The sequence below is a fragment of the Falco cherrug genome, chromosome 12 (assembly GCF_023634085.1).
Source record: "Falco cherrug isolate bFalChe1 chromosome 12, bFalChe1.pri, whole genome shotgun sequence".
NCBI lineage: Eukaryota > Metazoa > Chordata > Aves > Falconiformes > Falconidae > Falco > Falco cherrug.
In genome coordinates, this window is record NC_073708.1 from 27,397,687 (window position 1) to 27,424,101 (window position 26,415).

At 36.9% G+C, this 26,415-nt stretch overlaps 1 protein-coding gene across 5 annotated transcripts in view; it reads right to left on the reverse strand.

The window, feature by feature from the left end:
* Positions 1 to 26,415, reverse strand: part of LOC102050576 (BEN domain-containing protein 5) — a 965,017-nt gene that overhangs the window by 933,002 nt on the left and 5,600 nt on the right. For all 5 annotated transcript variants that reach the window (XM_055724205.1, XM_055724204.1, XM_055724202.1 and 2 more), the window contains exon 2: positions 13,948 to 14,070. In XM_055724205.1, the coding sequence (XP_055580180.1) occupies positions 13,948 to 14,070 (123 nt within the window). The remainder of the gene's footprint in view (positions 1 to 13,947; positions 14,071 to 26,415) is intronic.

Consider the following 26,415-nt stretch of genomic DNA (forward strand, 5'->3'; position numbering starts at 1 on the left):
CAGTCAAGAGCCATGTCTTTTGTGCTGCTGTCTTCTACAAAATGGGGATAATATTACAGGTTATTGAACTAACTGAACAAAATACCACCATTTAGCCTAGCAGAATATCTCAGCCTTCTCCCAGATGAAAATAAAGCCTTTCCAATATCTCTTAGCTCCAAAATATTTACTGTTCTGACGCCACTTTATCTTTTATTTTGAGTACTGCCATTCCTTCTGATAATCTATATAGCACCATCTGCATAAGCAGACTGAAGAACACTTTTCAATTTCTTCTAGTTCTGAATGACTTTAAAAGACAGAGGTTAAGGCTATAAACAGGACAGCGAAGGCAGAGAATTACTCTGGGAAAATAGCAAGGAAAAGCATCCCTAACAACATAAAGAATGCAAATTTTTTTCCACTGGCACTGCTCTTCACTGTATATTCCCTGCGTTTGAGAACCCAGCAAGATTAAATTCTGGAAGGGTGGTTAGCAGCTCTTTAGAAGGCTCAAAATGGAATAAAAATCTAAGGTAAAGTTAAGGTCTGCACTGCACCCATCAGAAGAGATTGACCTGGACATACCAATCACTGAAAACTAACATGATTCTCTATTTTAAGAGGCAATTTTTCAAAGTAATTATTTCCTTAGTAACTGGAGAACAGGTCACCTGTTACTCTATAGAATAACTACAGATTTATATAAATCCAGGGATTTCATATGAGAAAAATTTTGCATTTCCTCATCAGTGACTTCCAATGCTGTTATGAAAATTTTTAGGTAAAGCATAAACTCAGCTGGATTATTTTCTTCATACTTTCAACTATCAGAGGCCTCTATTGTGCCACTATACATACATACCTCTATACATTCATGAGTGATTAACTGATGTCACACTCGTGTTCATATTAACATGTGCAGTTTGAAATAAACACAGCTGCATTTATGCCAATGATTTTATATTCAAATATATCTGATTATGCTGAAATAAACACAGCTGCATTTATTTCAGTGATTGTACATTCAGATAAGGATATTTGTTCAGTGTAATGTAACGTTCCTTCACACTGGCAGGGACATTGCTATTCTTTCTTGTATTTCCCTCTATCATTTTTCCAGATGGAAAATTTTGAACAGAGCCAGAAAAATGGAAACTCAAAAATTTATCTCAGAACCTGGTATCTATGAAAACCCTTCTGCTTATTCTCAAAAATGACTTAAACATCCTTGTATAAAGTATCTATGCTGTTTGGGTTGTTTTTTTTCAATCCCCTCCCTGTCAAAGAACAAGCTTACAAATATCCCACAAAAAACTGAGTCTGATGGAAATGTAAGTACCAGGAGTGTATAGTACAAAATCTTAAGAACAGATCTGCATCAGGTGTATTTCTGGACAACTGTTGTTAATGTTAGCATGCCATCTTCAACCACTATCTTTCTCAGAAAATTAGTTTGAATGGAAACAATAACTGTAGGATTTTCCTTCCTATTATCTGATCAAATTATAGTTTTGCAAAATGTTAATTTTGGCTTGTAACTATAACCTGTAATATATTTTTAGAAAATAATAAAAGATTATGAGGGCTTTAAACTAAAGTTGCCAGGGGAGGGGAACCTTAATCCATCCCACTCCTACCAGTCTGGTGCCAGTGCCAGCAAGAGATGCCTAGAGCCCAGAGAGGAATTGCAGAGCAGCAGGAGAGCACCTGAAGAGCAGCACAAGGGCACTCCAGCTGCTCCAGCCAGTAAGACAGGCTCACTGGGGGCCCAACTTAGACACCTCTATGGTAGCATAGGAAATAAAGAAGAGGAGTTAGAGACATGCACACACCTGCAGGGCTACGACCTGATTGGCATCACAGAGATATGGGGGGATGACTCACAATTCGAGTGTTGGAATGGAAGGATACAAGCTCTTTAGGAAGGACAGGGAGGGGAAAAGATGAGGGGGTGTCAGCCTCTATGTCAGCAACCAGTTGGAGTGCATGGAGCTCTGTCTGGGAACGGACAAGGAGTCAAACAAGAGCTTATGAATCAGGAGTAAAGGGAGGGCAGGTGCAGGTAGCATTATAGGGGGGTCTGCTACAGGCCACCTGACCAAGAAGACCAAACCCATGAGGCCCTCCACAGATAGGTAGAGGCCACCTCACATTCACAAGCCCTCATTCCCATAGGGGACTTCAACCACCCCAGTATATGTTGAAGGGACAACACAGCAGGCATAAGCAATCCAGAAGCTTCTTGGAATGCACTGATGATAACTTCCTTCTCCAAGTGATAGAAGTGCCAACAAGGAGAAGTGCCATGCTGGACCTTGTTACCAACAAGACAGGCTGGTGAGGAATGTGAAGCTCAAGGGCAGCCTTGGCTGTAGTGACCACAAAATGGTGGAGTTCAAGATCCTTAGGAGAGCAACAAGGGTGCACAGCAAAATCGCTACCCTGGACTTCAGGAGAGCAGACTTTGACCTCTTCAGAAAACTGCTGGGTAGAGCACCATCGGATAGAGCCCTGGAGGAAAAAGGCACCCAAGAAAGCTGGTTAATATTCAAGGATCACCTCCCCTCCTCCAAGCTCAGGAGCAATGCATCCCAACAAAGAGGAAGCTGGGGCAAAAAAAGCCGGGAGGCATGGATGAACAAGGAGCTCCTGGACAAAATCAGACACAAAAAGGAAGCCTACAGAGGGTGGAAGCAAGAACAAGTAGCCTAGAAAGAATACAGAGAAACTGTCCGAGCAGCCAGGGATCAGGTTAGGAAAGCCAGAGCCCTGAGAGAATTAAATCTGGCCAGGGACATCAAGAAAAGCTTCTATAGGTACATCGGTGATAAACAGAAGACTAGGTAAACATGGGCTCTCTGGAAGGAAATGAGAGACCTGGCTGCCTGGGACACTGAGAAGGCTGAGGTACTCTATGACTTTTTCACCACAGTCTTCTCTGGCAAGCGCTCCAGCCACACCACCCGTCAGAGAAGGCAAAGGCAGGGCGGTGGAACTAGGGGATCTTTAAGGTCCCTTCCTACACAAACCATTCTATGATGATTCTACAATTTTTATATATACTAAAAGTGATTAACCATTTAACCAGATGTATCTATCAGGTGAGATCAAGGTGTAGACCTGTAAATGCCAGATATGGATCCTAGAGAAGAGCACAGGAACAAAGCAGTTAAATGAAGATACCTCCCCAGAATCATTCCCCAATTTAAAATGTAGTGTTTATGAACATCTTGAGCCAGAGATGGTGTCAGTGTTTAGTGGCTCTCAACTGATTTTTCTTCCCTGGTCTTGTCAGTTGGGGTTTGGGTTTTTGTTGGGTTTGTTGTTTGAGGGGTTTTTTTCTGCTTTAAAGCATGATGTAAATTTTTAGCATCCACAACACCCTGCAGGAAGAATCTCCACAGCTTAAATAATATGTGAGGAACCATTCTCCGTTGTTTTCAACACCTTAACTGCTAGCTTCATTTGATGGCCCTTAGTCTTTGTACAAAGAGAATGGACAGGGAACCACTGTTTCATATTCATTGACACTTTGACTAAGAATCATGATTCTACAGACCTCTAATATATTCTTCCTCAGTTGTGTCTTTTCCAGACTAAGAATTCCTATCCTATTGGGCTGTTCCTCACACAAAGGCTATTGAAAATCTGCTCTGAATGTACAATTATCTGATCTCAAACATTTCTGCTTCCATTTCCAGTTTCATATTCCAGTCCCTCTCAGGTCAGTCAAACAGCAAATCAGCATGGGTGCTTCTCTACTAGCTCAGGAGATGCAAACGTGGTAAGAGGCAGGAGACAAAGGCTAGGTCTTGAAGAAGGTAGCATGATATTCATAAGATAAACTGACTGTGAAAATTATAATCGGCACACCAACTACAATTAACATCCTAATTCTTTACTGATGCTATTATACTAATTCTTCTTGCATTGTCATTAGCTCCATAAGTCATTAATATCTATTTCCCACAAGTTAAGATACTTGACTAATGTTGTATTTGTTAGCTGGTATCATATCAACGCTAAGCACTCCCCCATCCGTAAAAATGTCATCCACACTCTATTCTGTTTAGATATTTAAAAGGTTAATATTTAGTTCCATTTGCAATGCTGACCTAGCAAGAAAGAAATTAATTTGGCATTACAGCAGTAACATCAATTTCCCATGTAACGTTAGTAATGCATTTACTGGAAAGAGATTAATATCAATTCCATAAATCATTCACATGCTTTTTCCGGAGTTTGAGACATCTGAGTAATGTCATATATGTTAACTGATATCACTTTGTGCATGCTACGTCCATTAATCTATGCCTACAGTCATCATTAAACAACAAAAAAAATTAAAATCAATCTTTTGGTCTTTAATTTTTTGTGACTTCTTACTTGCGGTAGTCCAAAGGTATTGGTACTCTGATAGAATAACACTGCTCCAAACTGGGAACAGACATTTTTAGAAAAGGGAAACGTTTGTTAATTTACCCCTACTGGTAGCAATAACCACATAACATCTTTATGTGAAATATGGCATAAATTACTGTCAACAAATACAGAAATAACTAAAATAAAGTGTTTTGTTAATCAGACACACCTCGATGCCACAGAAGTAGGGTGAAAACAGACATCATTACTATAATAATATATTGACTTTCATTTCTTTTGTTTCTGCCTTGCATATAAGCATTCTCATAGAAGTGAAATCCAAAAGAGTCTACCTGACTTAGTGATTCTAGCTACACATGACATATAACATAGGAAATCTGGAATAACAACTAGCTTTTGCTCCAAAACACAGTTTAGTCTACTACTAAAGGTGTTTACACTGGAAGAAAGCAGCCTGAAACAGCTTTTGCACTTTCTATTTCTATTAATGTGCATTTATTACATTTGTCTGTATTGCTTTATTCCTGTTCTAGGGTACCATGGTAGTGCCACTGAAATAAAGGTGAAGAAGGGTATTTCTCATCACCCAAATGTAAACACACACAGGATCAGCCTGTTTAACAATTTCGGAAGCATATTACAATTGTGTATTAGATGGCCAAAATGCAGCTATTCCCCCTAGGGTGGATTTCACTTTTTCTTTGAACATAATGTTAAATATATCATCTTAGTTTCCATTTGCAAAATTTCTACAAACAAAAATGTCCATTTCAGAAAATGTTTTGCAGCTCAAATTTTACAGTATTTTATTAATCACAAGTAAGATTGATCTCACCTAATTTTAGCTGTCTAAAGTTACATGTCAAGTATTAGCAACTGGGACGTAGGCAGCCCCAAAGGGCAATCCATCCTATTTTATCTTTGCTTTTGTTCAAAACATATCTTTCATGGTAAAGCTCAATGGCCTATTTCACGCCTGTAAGTGGTTACAATGAGATCAGTGGAATTACAATCACTTACTGCATTTCTGAGTTTTGTGCAAAGTGTTTTGTAAGTATATTATCCTATTTTTGAAATATAGAAAGATATTTAAAACCTTAACAAAAATTATATGAGGGTACTTCTCAGTACCATAAGATCTTTTAATACACTGTAAAACTTAACTTTTTCCAACTGATAAATATAATTTGCAATCCCCCAGCACTGCATTTTATAATCAGGTTTTAATAAAAAATATTTTGTAAACCTGCAGTAGGAAAAGACAAACTAATGTTTGTCAGTCATTTTCACTGCAAGGTGGTGGTACATCAGTCACCATAATAATATGAGGTTCACAGTAATTGAGATTGAATCTAAGATTTTACAAAACTTCAATTACAACCTTTTGAACATAAACCACAATACACAAATTACCCAATCATAACATTTTTTCATAAAAAAATAAGAATTCATCCAAAGGATAGAAGATTTAATGACTCTTGGCGGAGTTCCACTTTCTGGTTGAAATGAGAATAAAAGCAGACAGCAGCTTCATTTCTAATTTCAAGAAACACAGTATTTTTTAACATTTAAACAGCTTTATATTTAACTAACAAGCCAAAATATGTATTTTCAAAACCTTGTAAGAGCCCCTGTATTTAACAGTATGAATGCTGAGATTTACAAACCTCTGTAAGCCCACGCTGTTCCTTCAATCCTCAAAAGTAATTATAAAACAAGCAATTTGAGCCACAAGCAGCAGAAACTGTAGAGCCTGGGGTTTTTAACTATCCTCACAACACATCACAGTCTACCACCTAGCCCCAGCTTCCTCCCATGTTCCCTATGTCATCCTACCAGGCTAGACAGAAGGCACTGTGGTTAACCTAGAAGTATGTACAGGCCAGAGTGACAAACCAATAGATCCATGGTGACTGGCAAGCCAGATGATACCACTATTTGAATTTCCCTTGCATTTTTCTTCAGTGAAACCACAGCTCGCAGTGTCAACAGTTTTTCTTACGCCAGTTTGGTGTATCAATTGCCTGGGAGGCAAAAGCTATAGCCCTTTTGAGCTTACCTTGAAAGCACTCTGTGAGAGAGCCATGAAGGCAACTTATGGCTGCACCCAGCAAATAGTCTTTGCACAATGTGAAAAAAAGCGTGGATGCCTCCTCTGTGGGCTCAGGTGTGTTCTGAGCTCAGAGGAACTTTGGTCCTATCAAAGCACTATGAGCACTGCAGTGAAGAGAGATGGTTACTGAGTGGAAGGCATTTCTTACAGACTTTCCAAAGGTATCCTTCTGTAGTGGTTGTAGAAATACAACCTGAATGCATGACAACATGACCCATGCTTTGTACCCTGCTAGAATAAGTGTTGTCAGACTCTAGACAGTCCAAGACAAGGTATTTTAAAGGGCGAGTCATCCATATTGTCAGATGGCATCCTCTAGACTAGCACAAGAATCCAGTATGTTTGAGGTTTCTCCTGATTTATGAGAGAAAAGTGTGTGGGGAACCTGAACTCAAACTGCATCAACACTCAGAGAATCTAGTCAATCACCAGCACTCTCACAGGACAGCATAAACTCAAATCTGTAGGTTTCAATCTTTACAGAAAAGCAAAGACAATTATCCATGACCAAGAGCTTCTGACGTTTCATGGTCTGTTGCAGAGCTATAGGATAGCTGCTGTCACGTTTCTAATACAACTCATTGTGTTCTGGCCTATTCAGCCATGCTTTTGGGCTTGAAAGAAAAGTGATGTCACTGTCAGCTATATTTTTTTTCTCTGAATCCTGACATAATTGACATAAGCAATGGTCAAATCCTTCAAGTTTCCACACTTTGGGGTCATTGCCAAAATTCATCTCCCTTTTGCAGAGACTGAAGATTAGACTGGCACTCTGCACAAAGGATTGAACAGGCAACAGCACCATAAAAATATTGGTCTCTTTTTAAGGGCTGAGACATTTGCTTTATACTTTCTTTGTCCACTTTGCAAAATATATGTGAAAGGCTTCATGTGTATAACAAAATTAATAAATTAAATAATTGTTACCTCATGCAGAAGCAAAGCTACTGCAGTTATGTAAGTTCCCAGAAAAAAAAAAAACAAACCACTATTTTCCAGCACTGGAGGTGTCATCTCTGAAACATCTGGTATAGGAAAAAATGACCAAGTAAATGAAAACAAATCTTAGCCACAACATAGAAGAGGCTGCTAACTAAATTGATGACACCAGAAATAACATGCACTAAGCCAACACAAGACAGGACGGGTAGCTGGCTAAACTAAACTTCAACGTAATTTAGATCCACAGAAAATAAAATGTCTTAAATACCAATTCTGCTAAGTATAAAATGCCAGACTCCCTGAAGAACATTTTTACATCAGATTCTGGACCTGACTCAATCGGGAAGGACTTGCTTGTATCGCAAGAGTGAATACATCCTTCTCTCCAAAGCACTACATTCTGCAAAATTCCTAGTTTTGCCAGAACAGAGAGGATGAGAGGTGAATATTTGTAGAGCACTGCATTGCTGCTAAACTGAAACTGTGTTAATAATTTAATGCATTAATGAATAATAAGAAAAGGAATTACAACTGAGCAAATGTATACATTTCAAATGTGACATTCATTTCCTTTAAATTTGTTCTACGCATAGATAACTGTGCTTCCATTTTCCCCAAAACTAATTCATCTTTCTTGTGAAAATTGATGTTATCCAAAAATTATGTTGTAGCATACAAGAAATCCAAATTTTCATCAGTTTCTTTCATGCTAATGGTAAGTTAATGTAAAAAGGCAGTGTATATTCTTAAATATTAATAAAGATAACAAGGAAGATTCCAGCTAGAACACTAGCCAAAACTATGGGAAACAGAAATTCAAATTCCTGACATACTTGCAAGTTGATAATTCTCTCTCTCCTTCATTCCTGTCTGTTATTTATGAGATAAAGTGTTCAACCACCATTTTTCATTTTCAACAATTTTATTTATTTTACAGCAATGATTCTTTCCCTACTATTAGATTCATTACAGGTAAATTAAGTGCAATTTATGAACTGGTTAGGTAGCTCTTCTTCTGAAAAAGATTTGGACAGTATAAGGGACCATAAATTTTATAAAGTCAACAGTCCCATGCTATTGTGAAAAAGATTGGACTGTCACATAGCATAAGTAAATAGATTGCAAGGCCTGTCACATAATAAACTCTACAGAGTATTGTCACCAGCTTATCTGAGTATCACATTCACCTTGGACCACTGCCTGTCAAGAAAGGCATGGAACAGCTGGAGAAAGACCAGAGGAAATAAAGAATGATGGGAAATCTGGAAAATGTGACCACTAAGGAACTATTGAAAAAATAGCAGTTATTTAACCTGAAGAAGGAAAGGTCAAGCAAAGATATGATAGCACATTTCCATTAAGTCAAAGAAGAAAGGAATAATCTCCTTCCCATGCCTATAGGACTGGACAAGAATTAATGCATTTTTGGTAAGAACATTTCTACATAGAAAGAAAATATTTCTTATGTTGAGCAAATTGAAGCATTCGAATGGATTGTTCCTTTCTCATTGAAACTTTACTCACTAAAATTCTCTGAAAAGGATAGATAAATATCTGTCAGGAAAGGCAAAAATAGTGTTATTTTGCCTCTCAACAATGGAGTGGACTAAAAAGAAATCCCAATGCCCATTCTAATTTTATTTTTTATCATTTTTTGAAGGCAAGGCACTTCAAAATAGCAAACTGGACATCGGTTTTCAGACTACATAAGAACAGACCTTTCTGTCTCAAACAAATCCATACTTGTCAACACTACTTAGTACAATAATGATAGCCATTACAAAAATGAAAGCATACTAAATAGCATCTTCTTCTCTATGTGTTAATCTTTTTCCTGTTTTCTACAAGCTTAATGCTCTTCCTCCATTCTGAAAGGTATTTACTTCTATTTCTGCAATATAAAATCATAGCCCTTGAAATATAGCTCATGAAGGGAACCTTCAGTTCTATCAACTGGATCTTTCAAGAAAATACAGAATGCAGCCAAAGAGAGGAAAGCTTCTTATGGAACCATATTTAACACATCTTCTATTTTGAAAGCAAATCATCAAATAACACTCCAAGAGTACCACTGTCCAGCCAGTTTTGCTTCATCCTAACATAGCTTCATTAAGACCAAGATCATTAGCAGTGAAAATGTTATATAAACCAATGTTCAAATCTCTACTAAAGTCACATTAGATATAGGGTTATCATCTTGTATACTATAACTATTGTGGGTTTTAATCACATTGTGTTTACTTTTAAAGATTTAATAAATCTTACAAAACTTTACCTGTAAAGAACCTTGAGCACCTTTAAATTATGATGGGTCTTCAATTTCAGTGCCATACTCATGTTTAGTTGCAACATCACCATAACAGACAAAGCACAAATCTTAGAAAAAATCTATACATTATATTCCAACAGCCTATTTCCTTCAGGTATATTTAGGTTTCTGGCCAAAAAGGCCAGTAGCATCCTGGCTTGCACCAGAAACAGCACGGCCAGCACAACTAGAGAAGTAATTGTGCCCCTGTACTTGGCACTGGTGAGGCTGCACCTCCAACACCTGTATTCAGGTTTGGGTCCCTCCCTATAAGAAAGACATTGAGGTGGTAGAGTGTGTCCAGAGGCAGGCAACGAAGCTGGTGAAGGTTCTACAGCACAAGTCTTATGAGGAGTGGCTGAAGGAACTGGGGGTGTTTCTCCTGGAGAAAAGGAGGCTGAGGGGAGCTCTTACTGCTCTCTGCAACTACCTGAACGGAGGCTGTAGACAGGTGGGGATCAATCTCTTGTCCCAGGTAATAAGCAGTAAAACAAGAGGAAATGGCCTCAAGTTGCACCAGGGGAGGTTTAGATTGGATATTAGGAAAAAATTTTTCACTGAAAGTGTTCAAGCATTAGAACAGGCTGCCCAGGGAGGTGATGGAATCAACATCCCTGGAAGGGTTTAAAAAAAAAAAAGTGTAGATGTGGTGCTTAGAGGCATGGTTTAGTGGTGGACTAGGTAGTCCTGCGTTAATGGTTGGACTTGATGATGATCTTAAAGGTCTTTTCCAACCTAAATACTCCTATTACTTCTAGTCTATTACTTCTGTAACACATTATAAAATTAGTGATCTGTTTTTATAGAATCACAGCATCATAGAATGGTTTGAGTAGGAACAGACCTTTAAAGATCATTTAGTCCATCCACCCTGCCATAGGCGGGGACATCTTTCACTAGATCAGGTTGCTCAAAGCCCAGTCCAACACGACTGTGAACACAACCAATGATGGGGCATCCACAGCTTCTCTAGGCAACCTGTGTCAGTGTCTCAGCACCCCCACTGTAAAAAAACTCTTCCTTATATCCAATATATATCTACTCTCTTTCAGTTTAAAACCATCGCTCCTTGTCCTGTCCCTACAGGCCCTGGTAAAAAGTCTTTCTCCATCTTTCTTATAAGCCCCCTTTATACAGTGAAAGGCCACAATGAGGTCTCCATGGAACCTTCTCTTCTCCAGGCTGAAGAACGCCAGTTCTCTCAGCCTTTCTTCATAGAAGACATGTTCCAGCCCTCTGACCATTTTCATGGCCCTCCTCTGGACTCCTCTAGCAGGTCCATGTATTTCTTGTAGTGGGGACCCCAGACCTGGATGAAGTACTCCAGCTGGGATCGGTTTTGTAATCTGTTCTTTGAAAAAGGCAATTCCAATAGGATATTACCATTTTAAGGTAGTACTCAAAAAGTATCAATACACTACTTCATAACTGTTGTATACTACTGTTGGATAATAGTAGGGGATGATTTTAACATTAGTAACAATCTCACAAAATATCCAATAATCAGTTAATTCGCTTTGACCAGTTACAGTACTCTAAGTAATTCCTTGCCTGACATATAACAAAAGCCAACATGACTTTACACATGAAGTGTACACAATATTATTATTGTTCTTGCTAATACATCACCATCATAAGAAAGTAAATGAAGGTATTAATTTTATTCATATTTTTATTTTGGAGGTGTCTGAATATGCAAAGCAACATCACAGCCTCATGCTACAATGTAAACAGTATTTCAAATAGCATCTGCCTCTAATCACATACTATTATTGTCAAAGTATATAAAGTATGAATGTTACCTTTGAACTGAATAAATGTTTTAATTTAAAAATAATTAATTCTATTGTTCAAAAAAATGGAATTAAACCATCATGCAACGATTCACATTACTTCACAAATAACCTAATGGCTGCTACTGATCCTTTTCATTGCATAGCAGCTTAACTGGTAAATTTCTCAGCTTGGCCAACTGGTTCATTTCATAAGCCATATTCTGATACAAAAAAATCATAAAACCATAACTACTACAAAATAGCACCCAAAGTATTTTTAAAAATACCTAACTATTGTCTGAACCTTTGAAGAGATGCCTTAAAAATAAGATATTCTTTATTATTCACTACATATTTACACCTTTTACATAATGTAATCAAAGGATTTAAGTAACTCAATTTAATATTTATGCAGGAACTGGCAGCCAGTATTTTACCCTGAGGGATGTAACTCTTCATAAAAAGCTCATTTTACAAGACACTAGCAGTTTTGGCATTACCAGCACCTCTCACATAAACCATGCTGAAACCTATAGTTTATCCTGCCAAATGCCTTCTGTACATATGGTGTTTAACAGTGCTCTGTAGGTCTGTAAGCCAATAATAATAGATTTAAGCTAAAAATCTGAAGACACATCTAACAAATTTAAAAAATGCTACTTATTCATATATATTTACCTACATACCCCGCACGCATATAAACATACAGGATTTAAAATATTCTTTAAATTAATATGCTAACTAAACACTTGTAAAAATAATTTCTTTTGCAATTTGCAGTAGCTTCCTGAAGTTTAATTCTCCTTCTATTGACATCAGAGGCAGAACTTCATTAACCTCAGCAGTACAGAATTAGGTCACAAGAAACACAAAGAAATATAAAGACAGCATGTACATATCCCTGTGAAATCTTCTATGCAAGGATGGGCTTGGCGCTTTACAAGGTTAACCTCGCCAGTAAGCTTCCAAATTAAATTTCAAAATAACGTATTCTAAATACTACATCTTTGATTAGTGGCCTACAAATACTGTGTATAACAATAGAATAAAACGCAGTTATGGATCTACATGTGCTAAGGGATAGACCTGTGTGGTGGTACATTTCTCCCATTTCTCTGGGCTATTCTATAACCCCTGGAGCTACCAACCAGGTAAACATTACTTAGTCAGGTTACAGCCAAGATGGAAATTTACAGGATGACTAAAGACAATCATTTCACAACCTTGTAAACAGCGGTGAGACCCTTTTGAGGTCTCCTGGACTGCAGTGGACTGCGACCAGCATCTCCCTCTGAGCAGGATGCTGCTCAGAGTTTGAAAACTACCAAGTCTGTGATAGTAGGGGGACCATTGCCAAAGACCAATGATGGAGCCTGGGCTGATACTCCTGCTCCTCAAGGTTCAACCTGTTGAGGAACTCAAAGGCACTAGATATGAGTATTTTCACCAAACTTGAGTGGAACTTTTAACATTTATCCTTTTGTACATTTGTGTAAATATATCTCTATATATCTATTTTCCTTATGCTTGTGCATGTGTAAATCAATTTAGATACCTTAATATTAAGTACTACAATCTTGAATCAGTAGTAAACTTATAATTGTGATTTGAACAAATTCTATTGATTCACTTTATAGATGTTAGAGATAATCATAAATTAAATACTGCTAAAATCCTATGGATAATCCTAAATTGTGAACAAACTCTCCCCTCTCTTTCCCTATACCCTTTAGCCACAAGCTGTTGTCAAAGCTTAAGACTAAGATTGGACCTAGCCACACCTAAACTCTATGAGAATTTAGAAAGAAATGGGGTCTACTCCGAATCCTCATGACTCAATGGTAGAATTCCCCTTACTCTTTATATTTCTTTAGACTTAAGTCCACTGTCCAAGTCTGAGACTAAAAATAGATCTAGCCACACCTAAACTCTATTGAGAGCTTCGAAAGCAAGTAGGTCCACTCTAAACATCGTGACTCAATGAAAGGATCTTCCTTATCCTCTTCTTCAGTCCCTATAAACTATTTCTTCATTGCTCTATTCTGGCTCGATTTTTAATTTTTATGTCTTGCACATTTAATCCACGTAATAAGTAGCAGAGTGCCATCAAACCTTGTGTAGTTGCATTTCCACAAACTGATGATAGTAAACCTATTTCACTCATACCTTTGATGGTGATTCTTTAAGTGATCTGACCTAAACCACTGATTTCATGACAACCTGATGAAGTGTACATTGTTGGTAATAACAAACTTCACAACCATTTTTACATTTGAACAGTCTAATTTTATGTCATATTCTAACTGAAGTGAATCAGTGAGTTAAGTAGTATTTAATGCAAGTCTTCTTTAGAATTATGACACTTTTTATAAAGATGAGAGATATAGTTAAAGTATTAATATATTGACAACTCCATAACATAAAATAATGCTGAAAATGCTTACCACTTTCAAAACAGGCATCAAATATAAGATGTCCTTTTTTAGGCTGTCCACAATATCCAGCTGGAAGAACAGTATGCTTGCTCACGTTCCCTACTATGATATCATCACTTCCTAGGGCACTACCTGTTGCAGTAAAAGAAAAAAAAAAGCATGAGCATAAAAGCTATAAGTTAGAAAAAACAATAGAAGGATATTCCTCCATGCTTTTCTACATAACAAGAAATTTGCAGCAGTAAATGAACTCCTCAAAGTTTATTTAAGAATTTGGATATAATAATGGCATCATATGTTAAAGCTTCTCTAAGTAACAAACCACACAGCATGGTTTCTTGCACACATGTATCCTGTGGCTGAACACTCTCATATGCAATAGTCTGATATTCAGCTGGATCCACTTCTTTCAACCGGAGCTCTGTAATACATATATTCTGCATGGATTCCCTAGAATTGAACTCCTCAGCAGCACCTTACTTTACCATAATCCTCAGCAACATCTTCCTCACTATAAGCATTAATGGGATCTTATTCCTCTATCTTGCTGCCTATTTTCATGCATCTTAAATGGCCTTAGAACCTTTGAGACTTAAGTCCAACTCATATCTGAAATTTGAATATTATTAGAGAGGAGAGACATACATTCATGGAGGTATATGATTATCTGAGCCTTGCTTGCTTTGGATACAAAACTCAGAAGAACTTAAATATTTTTTAAAACATGGGGGTTATTTCCTAATAAAACATATCAGGACACAAATTTTCTATACAATAACATTATTTTTGTCAAAATATATCAGTAGTGTATATACTGAAAGCTTTGTCCTTCCAGTAAAATTATACTATTTGCAGTATACAAAAAAAATTGTTTGCAAACAGGAATGAAAGAGCACAGTGATTTTTTCATTTGAGAAATGTACAAGGAATAAAGTCTGTATATTATATTATACATTAATATTATACTATAGTCAAAGAAATACACAATAATATAACTAGCAGTTCATTCTTCTGACATTGGCTCAGCATTTTCTTCACTATTTACTGTTCGGACAACAAGTATTCAACAATAGAAAAACTATCTTCTCTGTTACAGAAAACTAGAAGAAATGTGAGTGTCTTCAAGTGCAGAAGGCATGTGATGGAATAATGGGATGATAATATCTTATTTCACTCTGATAAATAGGTCTACTAAGGCTTCTAGAAATAGACTTTTGGTCTGTACTGATTTTTTGACATTTAAATGGGTTACAGGGGATGATGAATGTGACATAGAGCTCAATTTGTTTTATTTTTATATTGAAAACTATTTCACACAAATGTTACAAGCAATTCATATTGGCCCTGAATGATGAAAACAGCTTATTAATTAAAACTGACCTTTCCATACATAAATGTATTCCACCTCTTGAGGCAAAACACCTTAGCTGAAGTAACAAATTATGTCAACATCTTAGTGACACCACAGTTAAAGGGTCTGTCAGGCTTTCTATTATATCCCATATTTTCAGAGGTATATAAATCCCAGGTTAAAAAATATGTATATCCATGTTAACACTCAGCATATAAATCCCCAGTCTTCCCAGGGAAGAAATTTGTAACTTATTCTTTGAGAAGTACTACAACAGACAAAGATAATTTAGAACTTTTCTTACTTTAGAATAATCCACAGTTAGATATTAATTAATGCATGCGAATAATTTTGGTAAAATATAATATTTGCACCCTCATGGTTATTTGTTTTAGACTGAATAATTGCCCACAGATAGCAGGCTGCGGCATTTAAACTCATTTCTTTAAATGTAAAATTACAACTTATATTTTTAGGTAGATGGTTTTTTACCAGCATGATGATACAATTTGCCTAAAGGCTGGTAACACCACAGGCAAACTTACACCTGGATGGGGCATCTGTGTATCTGTATGGCCATGATCGTGTCACTTGTTACAATTCATCCCTCTGCATCATGCAACCTGTAATTCAGAACAGCAGCCACAGGAAAACCATTTCCTCAGTTGCAGTTCAGTGCCACTTTGACTAAGAGCCCCCATATACCTGTCACAGTTAGTCAGGTTAATCATTTGTAATCCACCACATAGAATCAAGGATACAAAGAAAAATTCAGGGAAAAACTGCAGATCTCCACCAAGAAAGCATCAGCTGCCAGGGATCAAACTGAAAGAATGGGAGGCAGGGAGTCAACTGAGTAGAGCTGTAAAAAGCTGAACTCCTCCTGGTAAATGCTCAATTGTAAATCTCAGCTAAAAGTAACAGCTTCTTGTAATCTTAAAAGGTAGATGGGAAACACCGTTAGATAAAGATGTAGAAACTAGAAAAGATTACATTCATAATACTTCAACCATAAGACAGTGTAGGAAAAGCAGGCAGAAGACAGAGCTACACCTCCTTTTCCACCTAACTGAAAAATGAGAAAATCTGCCAATGGAGTCTTTACATGATGCAGAAGGAAGCTGTCAAGTAACTGTGTCCTAGCAAAAAGTTTCCATCTGCTCCTCCTGGCCCAACGCAGCCATTCAGAAATGAGAGTAAAATCATCAAATAGCCTATAATTCATAGTCATTTAATAATATTCATCTCTCCTTGCATGTTCTTTATTACACAGTACTTTGAATATTCAGAATGTACTGTTGTTATATTTTGAGTTATATTATCTTTAATTAATCTCTAAACACACAAAACTGCAGTCTTTGAACTTCACTTTATTATAGAGCACAACAGCATTATGTTCCTTCTGGCATGTTCTCCTTGGGTGATAAAGAAAAGGCCAGACTACTGGCCAAAAAACAGCCTGCATTGCTGTATTACTAGATTATAAAACATGGTTTCACGCTTGTCTGTTCAGCAGATGCAGTGAGTGTTGCTGAGAATACATTACCATCTTCGGACAGAGGCGACTGTTAGACTGAGCCGTAAGTTCTCTGGCCAGTAAAGAGATAGTGTCCTCACAACTGGGGAGCCCTAAGTAGATTTTCCTCACTAAAAGCAAAGATGTACGACAGAGCCTTGTAGGGAAGGGAAATAGTACTTCTATCTGAAACATACTGAAGGGGAAAGAAGAGAATTAACTGAAGTATATCCTGCACGTCACACTTAAGGAGACCAGATTCTCCTTTGAAAAAAGGTTAGGTAAGACAAGCAAAGGCAAAAGTAACTTAGCAAAGAAATTTTCTCAGACTGTAGGTCTTATTTTGTCAACTATTTTTTATACGCTTTAAGACACATAGCTATTTTATTCTAATTCTTCATAGCTTAAACTCCTGGAGTTTCCAGCAAATCCCTAGGATTTACTTTTACCCCAGTATTAAACTTCAACGGTAATTTTCTATCAGGTATGAAATCTGTAGGTGTCTGAAATCTCTGTAAGTATATAAGGCTTTAAAATAAAACCTGGACAGACTCTTCTGGTATCCACATTCATCACTATTGTCATCGTGGACATATTTCAGATCAAACTAGTGACAATGAAAAGAATCAGTTCCAGGGGCCTGGGATTCTTAGGTGGAAGAGTTTGGAAACTTCGAGAGCTTCTTGCTATTCTTAAGTTCAAAGGGTAAAGTCAACATTTTTGTCATGATGATGAAAACAGTATTTGCTACAATAAACATCATGCAAATTTAGGTGTATTTTCTTTAAAAACTGCAGTTTCTAGAGGGAAGTACCTCTTAAGTAAGTAGTAGTTACTCTTTGAATTGGGTAAACAACAAGCCCAAGCTTCCAGCTGTCACAAACTTCAGAATCCACAGTTAGCAGCCAGCAGCTACCCTCATGCTACATTAGGTAGGAGAGCACAGCTGCTTTAAAAAAGACATAGAAAAATATAGAGTGAATTTGCCTGGAAAACCTGCAACATTCTTACAATCACACTTACTGCCTAATAAGCATAGCCAATTAGAAAGGTAAGTTAACGTGAAAAGATACAAAAACTGCTAATGATCTTTGTAGAAGTCTGCTTTAAACATTACAAACATCATCAAGAACCTCTCATTCTGCTATAAGACACTTATTTTAGAACAAGATTAGGATACATTTTGCTACTAAAAATTTCTATGGCATAAAGATCTAATAGCCAGATTCCCATCATCCAAGGCCCAGGAAAAGTTTTCAGGTATCCTAACAAAGACCTGCATCAGCCTTGAGCAGTACTGTTATTGTAACCCCACACAAAGAAAGGAATCTGAACTCTCAATACAGTTTGCAACAAACAAAAATTCATTCCGATGACCAATGGCAACTCTATTAGCTCCTAAATATAACAAGTCTCTAGATCAACATCATTCAACTCAAGTTTTGAGCAAGTAACACTTATGGAGGATATGCCAATAACAGTGTCTTTTCCACAAATCAGAAAACTGCCAACAGTGTAATTTTAGCAAAATTATATAATATAATTTACAGAAATTTATAGGCATTATGGCAGATTATATCCTCCAATTCTTTTTTTTTTTAATAAAATCTTTTCAGTCATTGTGCCTAGGCTTCAGCATCACTGCTACTCAAGAAGACTTATTTCTGCTATGAACTCTGAATAGTCTATGGCCATTCTAAAAATCTAAAAATCCTACAGGCAGCAGCAGGCAGGAGCTTGGAGTTCCAGCTCCACTGGCCTTAAAAATGCTAAGAAAAAGAAGAAAACACAACTGTAATTGAGATCTTCACAGCCATGTATCCTGCAGCAAGGATTGGGCATAAACCTGAGAATCTAAACACACTGCAGAGAGCTCTGTCAATCTGAAATGTGAATTCACAGTCACCATGATCTGAAAAGAAATGGAAGAAATTATGTTAACACTACAAATCCCAGGGTTTGGGAAAATATGCGGCATGGTACCAACCACACCTGCTGCCTCACATTCAAGTACTGTGCCCATACTGTCACCATTACCCATCTCAAAAGTCAAGCAGAACAAGGAAAATGCTGATTATCACAGACAGCATTCCCATACAGCTTGGTCTAGTTCTAAAAAATAGTAACAGTGGGTCATTATTCAGAAACCAAATTTGAGATAAAGCATCTTTAAAGTAATTGTCTCTTCAATTACTTTCCTCCTCCCGTTTGACCAACAGACTTCTTGTCAAGGGTCTATCTCCAAACTGTAAGAGGATATTCATATTTAAGGAAATATGCTGAATAAAAGACAAGCACTGGTTCAGCAGAGATTATCAGGTAAATTCAGAGCTTTACAAAGTTTCTGAAAATACTCAGAAAAAATAAACTGCAAGTTTACTGCCAGGAACTTGAAAAAGCTTGTGGTAGGTTGCATAAATAGGAAGGAAACATGGTAATGTATTGTTTGGGGGGGTTTAATTTTACTGCACAAGTAACTCTCTCTACAGAGGCTACCAGACAGCATACCCTTTTAACATCCCTTTTAATGCATACCCTTTTAACCTCCCTAACACAATTCCTTGGCTAATGCATTGTAAACTTTTTACTTTGGGCTAAAAGGCATATGTATACCTAAACACTCATACTTCTTCAGATATACATACCCAAACTGATTTACTCTAGCAGAAGGTATGGCATAGGTGTCTCAGTCGAAGATGAAACTGGGAAAGTCTTGTTTTTACATGCAAACACGTCAAAGCAAAATGACCACTAAAGAGTTCCATGGAGTCCCTACAAAAGGCTTGGTGGTACCACAAAGAGCACTTTGCTGAAATGCTCATATTAAGCAGACAGCCTAAAGATAGCCAGGAATATAAAAGTATGTAAGGTGCTTAGCCCAAGACAAAGCTGTGAACTTATTGGCTGATCAAGTGTAAGAAGGTAATGAGAAATCTCCACTGCCTGGTCCATTCAAAATAAGCACATCCAGACAGCGATACAATTATGAATCCAAGGTCAATTATAGCTCCTTTCCAAAATGTAGTGGAGAACATTGAACCGAACACAACATCTGGCAGACAGATACTGCTCTAAACAATTACTCACTCACAGTGACTTACAAGTTTACAGAAAAAGAAAATAAGCAAACTTGTGTTGACTTGTTTTTTTGGTTATATGTAATATTTGTTTCCAGTCTAATCTCAAAGCATAACTTCAAGAATATTTATTTATTATCTCAATGTGGGCTATCTCCAAGGATATACCTTCTTGTCAGAGGCAAATAGCAATGGAATTTTTTGTATCACTTTAGTGAAATCCAAAATGGCCAAAAAGGTATGAACAGTTTTTCCTCACGAAAATAATTAAAAAAAAAATTAACGCTTTGAACTCAGCAAGCAAGAAAAATAACCATCACTCTTTTTACTGTATTTATAAACTCTAACCTATCCACTAAAATACTCATCACTAGAAAGGGAAAAAATACTGAAAAAAACAGTAGTACCAAATATGTTAACTGAAAATATGTTTATTTTAAAATACTGTAAGAATCAGTGAATTTAATCTGATATACACATTTATTCTTTAACAAGTATTTGGCATCTTGATAATATCAAAGATATCATATGATGCAACAGTTGCTATAGTAGCAATACTTCTTTAAATAAAAACAGATCAAACAAAAGTATAAAACATAAATTATAAACAAAAATGTGATGCATCACATACATCCCCAGTTAGCAGAGAAAAAGAGTAAATAATAGTTTCCTAGCTCAGCTAGTCCTCAGAGTTATATCTGCAAATATGTAATTGTATCAGCAAGTCCATCCCTTCTGGGAGATAAGAGATGGCTCAGAGAATTAGGTCCGCATACGAATAATAGGAGATACTAAAAGACCAGCTGAAAAGTGCATAGGAATTCAAATACTAGGTAGGAACACCCCCAAAAAATCTTTTTCTGGCCAAGCAAGAGGAAATTCTGTGTCTAGGGATTCTGAGGCAGGAAAAGAACTGAAGATTTAAAGCAGATCCCTTGTGTGGTACTACAGAACTTCAGTGGGTAAAACTTCTTTTGCAGGGTCTTTGCGAAATCAGTTGCTTACAGATTTCAAAAAGACAAGAAGTGCATGTGACCTGTGAAAAATGATGAGTCAAAACAGATGATTGCAGGGTTTGGAATTGTAGTTAGTAGAAAACGTCAGGTAAGGGGAAAAGCTCATGATACTATAACATAACCCACAAAACTGAAAAAAGGTGTTGATGGTTGAAGTCACTCACTAGTATTTGCTGGTACCATCCTAAAATTATGTATTTCCTACACAGCCTAATCTTGAAACAAATCATTACACACCTGGTTTTGCATTATATGAGAAAGGAAAGGAAAGGTTCACGGATATAAGCTATGTATATATCCACATATGCTATGTGGATATATCCATGTTTCAACAGCTGCCCCAGCTATTGGGCATTGATTTAACAAAAGCAGGTTATCATGTACATTAATGAGACACATGTATATAACTATGTATTTTCATTAACTTTTCTTTGACGAGGTTTTTAAATGCAGAATGATTACATGCAAAATGCTTATGAAAAGATATTTCTAAACAACCTCAAGAAATAGCACCAGCCAAAGGATATTGATTTAGCTAGTTATTGCTGGTGCAGATCAAATTTTAATTTCCATGTATAATACTTCAGGTTTCATACAGAAGGTATGAAACAGGCTTAATCCATACTTTCACTGATAAAGCAACAGCAGATCCGGCCTACAGACTACATTGACCATTTCCCTCCTATACAATAAAAACCATATTTTATTGCAAAACCTGTTTTCAATATAAGAACACTACTTCCTCCATGCTTTTTTTTTCCTTTACCCACACTGTATATTCTTGAATAAATAGGTTTTTTTCTGATTTAAGAGCACAAGATATAATTACATGACCAACAGCCAGACCCTGAATAACCCAACCAGGAGTAAGCACTATATCAATTAGGCGGGTTTTATCCTATGAGAACTGCATGGTTAAAAATTGTTTTAATGACAGCCTAACTGCAAGAAGTCATGACAAAATACATTTCTAAATTAAAAATAACTCACATTGAGGCAAGATAAACACAACCAAAGCATCTGATATGTAGTAACCAGTGCAATGACCCCAACCCATGATTATGTAGCCTTCAGTGCCTACTAAAGTTGAAATCTCTGTAAGCCAACAACTTCTGTGTCTCCTTTCTTTAGGATCAACTGATTCTCAGCTGGGAAACTGAAAAAGACTCAACAGGTAATAATTATTCCTGATACAACAGAGAAGTAGGTTTATTCGAGCTTTTGAAAAAGGCCAAGGCTTTATGCATTTTAGTTGCCCTAGGTTTCATATACCTCAGTCCTGACTATCACATTCAAAATGCTTGCCCACAAAAGGCATCTCCTAAAGTAGTAGGTATGAAGTACTATAGAAGTCTTTCAAGAATATCAGCAAAGTCAAATAAGAAACACATAAACAGTGCTTTTTCCGTTCATGAAAATTACCCCTTTCATGTCAAATTCCTAGCCCTTTCAATGTCTTACTATGTTTGCTGATCGAACGGGAGCTTTCCAGACCTTTATTTAAAGAGATACCTATGTCATATTTTGGAAAGCATGAGCTTATCTGCTGTAATCCCAGCAAGGCCAACGGAAGACAGCTATAGCTGTGATCCTGCACCTGAGCTAATAAGCTGTGTCATGGACATTATTTCAGGTTCAGCACCGAGGTGATACAGCTGTGCCTTCTAATTTGGATCAGGCTTTTATCTCTTCTCAGGTATTCTTCAAAAGCAATCAGCCTGATGAGCCTCAACAAGCCATCTGTAGTACCGCATCAAACCCGCTATTCAGAGGGGTTTGATTTCTCAATATCCAAAGTGTGACTGCTGTAAATTTGTTGTGGATGCACCTGTTCAAATAAAAAAAAATTATTTTATTATCACTAATTCTAGCATTCAGGAGACCTGAATTCAATTTCCAACTCAGCCACCAACATCTTTATGGGGGTAATGAATCCTTACACATGGGAAACTAGGCCTTCCATGAGGGCTCCACAGAGCAAAAAGTCCTGTGGGGAAACACATCAGCAGCTTTGCATACCACCATATTTCTCTTCAAGACCCTGTAGTTCACAAACACTTGGAAGAGAGGTAGTTGCACACTGCTACAACAGCTTGGGCCATCATTAGGAGTGGGATAAGTGAAAACCAAGTGATAGAAGTTCACTGACAGTTTCCGTCCTGTGTATTACGCACCATAATTGATGCATCCTTCTTCGGGTTGAAATTTTATTTTTCCTTGGCTCTTGAATATGTGTAATTTAAAGATATGGTTTTACTCTTGCTTCTGATTGACTTTTTGTCTAGAGGTAGGCATGACTTCTGTCAGTCAATTTAAGTCAACAGTATTTTCAGACACTTAATTTTCTCACTTTGGAGTTAAAATCTTCTTGACTACTACATATTTGAATAAATTTGGGGATTTTAATGCTACTTCTGGAATAATTTGTTCCCTGAGGTTGCTGAAATCAATTCCACTATTAATTACTGTCATAGTTATAATTACTCATTGAAAGAATTCCTTTAACTTCTTAGTTGAGACTAGCACCTTTATCCCCTACTTTCCAAAACAGTCCATTCCAAAAAGTAGCATTTTAAGCCACTGAGAATATCTTCACCTAAGTGTTGCCCATTCACATTGCTGCATTTACTCTTTGGTTAATAAACACTTCTGCATAACCTAGTATTTCATATGAAATAATTATGATTGCGGTGTTTTATTTTATTCACAAAGTATATGGACTGCATAGCAAAAAATTTAAATATTGTTTCAGAATTCCTGTTTTGTAACATAGAAATGTCAGCAAAGCAAACTTGATCTATTAACTTTTGCATCAGCAACACAACAGGAATTTAAGTATAGAAAACACAACTAATACACCATATTCAGCAGTTTTTAAGTAAGCATGTGTTAAGTTGATATAGTATTTATAGGAATATGAAATGCATACAAAGTATTTCAAATATTTGGAGCACAAACCAAAATCTACCTACACGAAGGCTTACATAGAGAAAGCTCAAATTACTGATTATTGGTACTGCTTAGAAATAAAATAAGCAACAGATATACTTGTTTTCAGGGTAGTTACATGACATCTGTTATTCTGCTGTACCACAGACTTTGGATATAGTTAAGTAGTACAGAGACAAGTTTATCTCACAATCCTATTTTACATGGACAGTTCCTCTGAAATAATGCCATAGGCTTTGGATTTTTATAGGTTATTTGAGAATTTTTTCATTAATCAAGTGCATCATACTACCTCATCTGCATTACATATGCATGAAAACGTGATAGCCACTTGATAGGTGTTACCCAGCTCTAAAGTCTACTGTAATCACACAGTAACTTTGCTGCTTATTGCAAATGAAAACGCATCAGTAGACCTGTAATGAATCCAGCTGGGCTTTCTTTGGAAAGGATTCCTGCTGCTCTGCTCTGGTGAATCACCGGAACTGATGTTCCACTTGTTTTTGTGGAGATTGAAATTTAACATGTTTTTCAAGGTGGTTATGAAACTATAAGTAAAAGCAAAATCTTGCCAGTTTTCACTCATGATTATGAGATCCACTGCTAAGTAAACAGCTTTATGATTTAGCAAGTAAACAAAACACAGTTAGATAACTTATTTAATTATAAGAATTAAGCTAACTATTTTATCCCCCCGTCCCCTCTTCCACACTTGATTTTTACCACAATGAATCTATGAAGTCAGCCAGTTAACCATACTGAGAGAACAGGGACACATATGTATATTAGAAAATATATGTATCACACTGTATAAGATTTAGCCTCTAACCTTAATACATTACTCATGCTAAAATAGAACCAACCATGAAAACACTTTACTATACACATATATACATCAAACTCTATGCCCAACATTTGCAGGATCACAGTCCTAGATTTAATACTGAAGTCAACATCTCCGAATTTGCACAGCCTGTGACAAAATGAAATTGAAGCTATTATTATTATTATTATGGTAGAGCAGCTTTCCAAACCATTCTGGCATACAATGAGTAAAACTACTTCAAAAAATGTCACAGGACAAAGCAAACTACCAAGCTGCAACAAGGCTTTACTGTTGGTCAGATTCTACTGCCTATGCTGTTTCTCCATCCTCCAAAGGCCAAACCACAATCCTCCTTCTCTCTGCTGCCTGACATCCTCTCCCATACTCCTCAGTGCTCTTTAACCACCTAGCAGGAACGAGCTACAGCTGCACATCATCTATGTCAATCAACCCACTGCCTTCGTAGCAAGGCCACAGCTGCATATTATCCACATTAATCAACCCATTGCCTTCACTCCTCTACAAAAAAACATATTTAAAATTTAAAAATATAACACTTCTTAAACGACAGGCTCAGCCTGTGGCAAAGTCAAGAAACTGAGTTGTGGGGACAATGTGACAGGGAAGTGGGGACATGGGACACATAGGTGTGTGCCCATAACCAGCTCTCGATTACTAGTAAATTGGTTTATCTCCATAACTGAAGGCACAACTTGAGCCTAGAAGAATTTATTACCTCAGGTACAATGCAATCTAAACATAACAATTCTGCATCAAGGCTCTGCATGCCAACTACTTTTGGTGATTATTTGAGAAAACTAAGCTGGTTTCTATAGAATCACATAGTCCTGGAAAGGGCAGCACAATCAGTCCTCCAGGAACAAGAGTGACGTAGCACAATGCACACACCTAGGTGGGTATGCTGGAGCCAGTCCACATCCAGCAGCACCACTGCTGAGCAGAAGCAGCACCACTGGATCTGAATGACGTTAGCAGTAAATATCTGTACCAAACTCCTCTCTGTATCCTCTAGCACCTCATTTAACTGGGGGACGGTGCTTTCTGTCATCAGGGTATCCTAGCTCTTTATTTAAAAAAAAAAAAAAAAAAAAAGTAAGTATGATTATACAGCCATTCCACTCTATTATTTTTGTCCCTAAACAGGTGTTGCTGGAGGAAAGAGGAACAGGAGGAAGGAAAATCTCTGCGTGTAAACAAGTTGTCCATTTCTTCTGTGAAAGGTTACAGCTATTGGTATTAGGTGTCCCATTTGGAAAGCAGGCTTGTGCTGCAGAACTAACTTTCCCAGTCCTGCTAGTGGTCCCATGGAGATCAAGCCAGTTACATTTTAACACAAGAAGCTGACTCTAAAATAATGAGTATTAAATCTATAAAGCTCAACTTAAAAAGAAACAGAAATGCTATGCAGGCCATGTAAATGCATTCTGAGGTTGATCTGGTTTTTTGCATGAGACTTCTGCCTATAAATACAGTGACAGCAACACTAAAGAAACTTGCAGAAACTTCTGTTTTACAAATTTCAGTACAAAACCTATTAAAATTCTCAATATGTCTCATTTTACTTTTTACAAATTCAAAAACTCTCACAAGTGCTAATAATTAATAGGGTGCTTTGAACTTCACTGGAAGAAAAAACGGGAGGCTTGAGGTAAGTAACTCTCAGAAGCTTTGATTATTTGTCAAAGAAAAAACTGATAGAAATATAGCTAGGAAATGGTAAA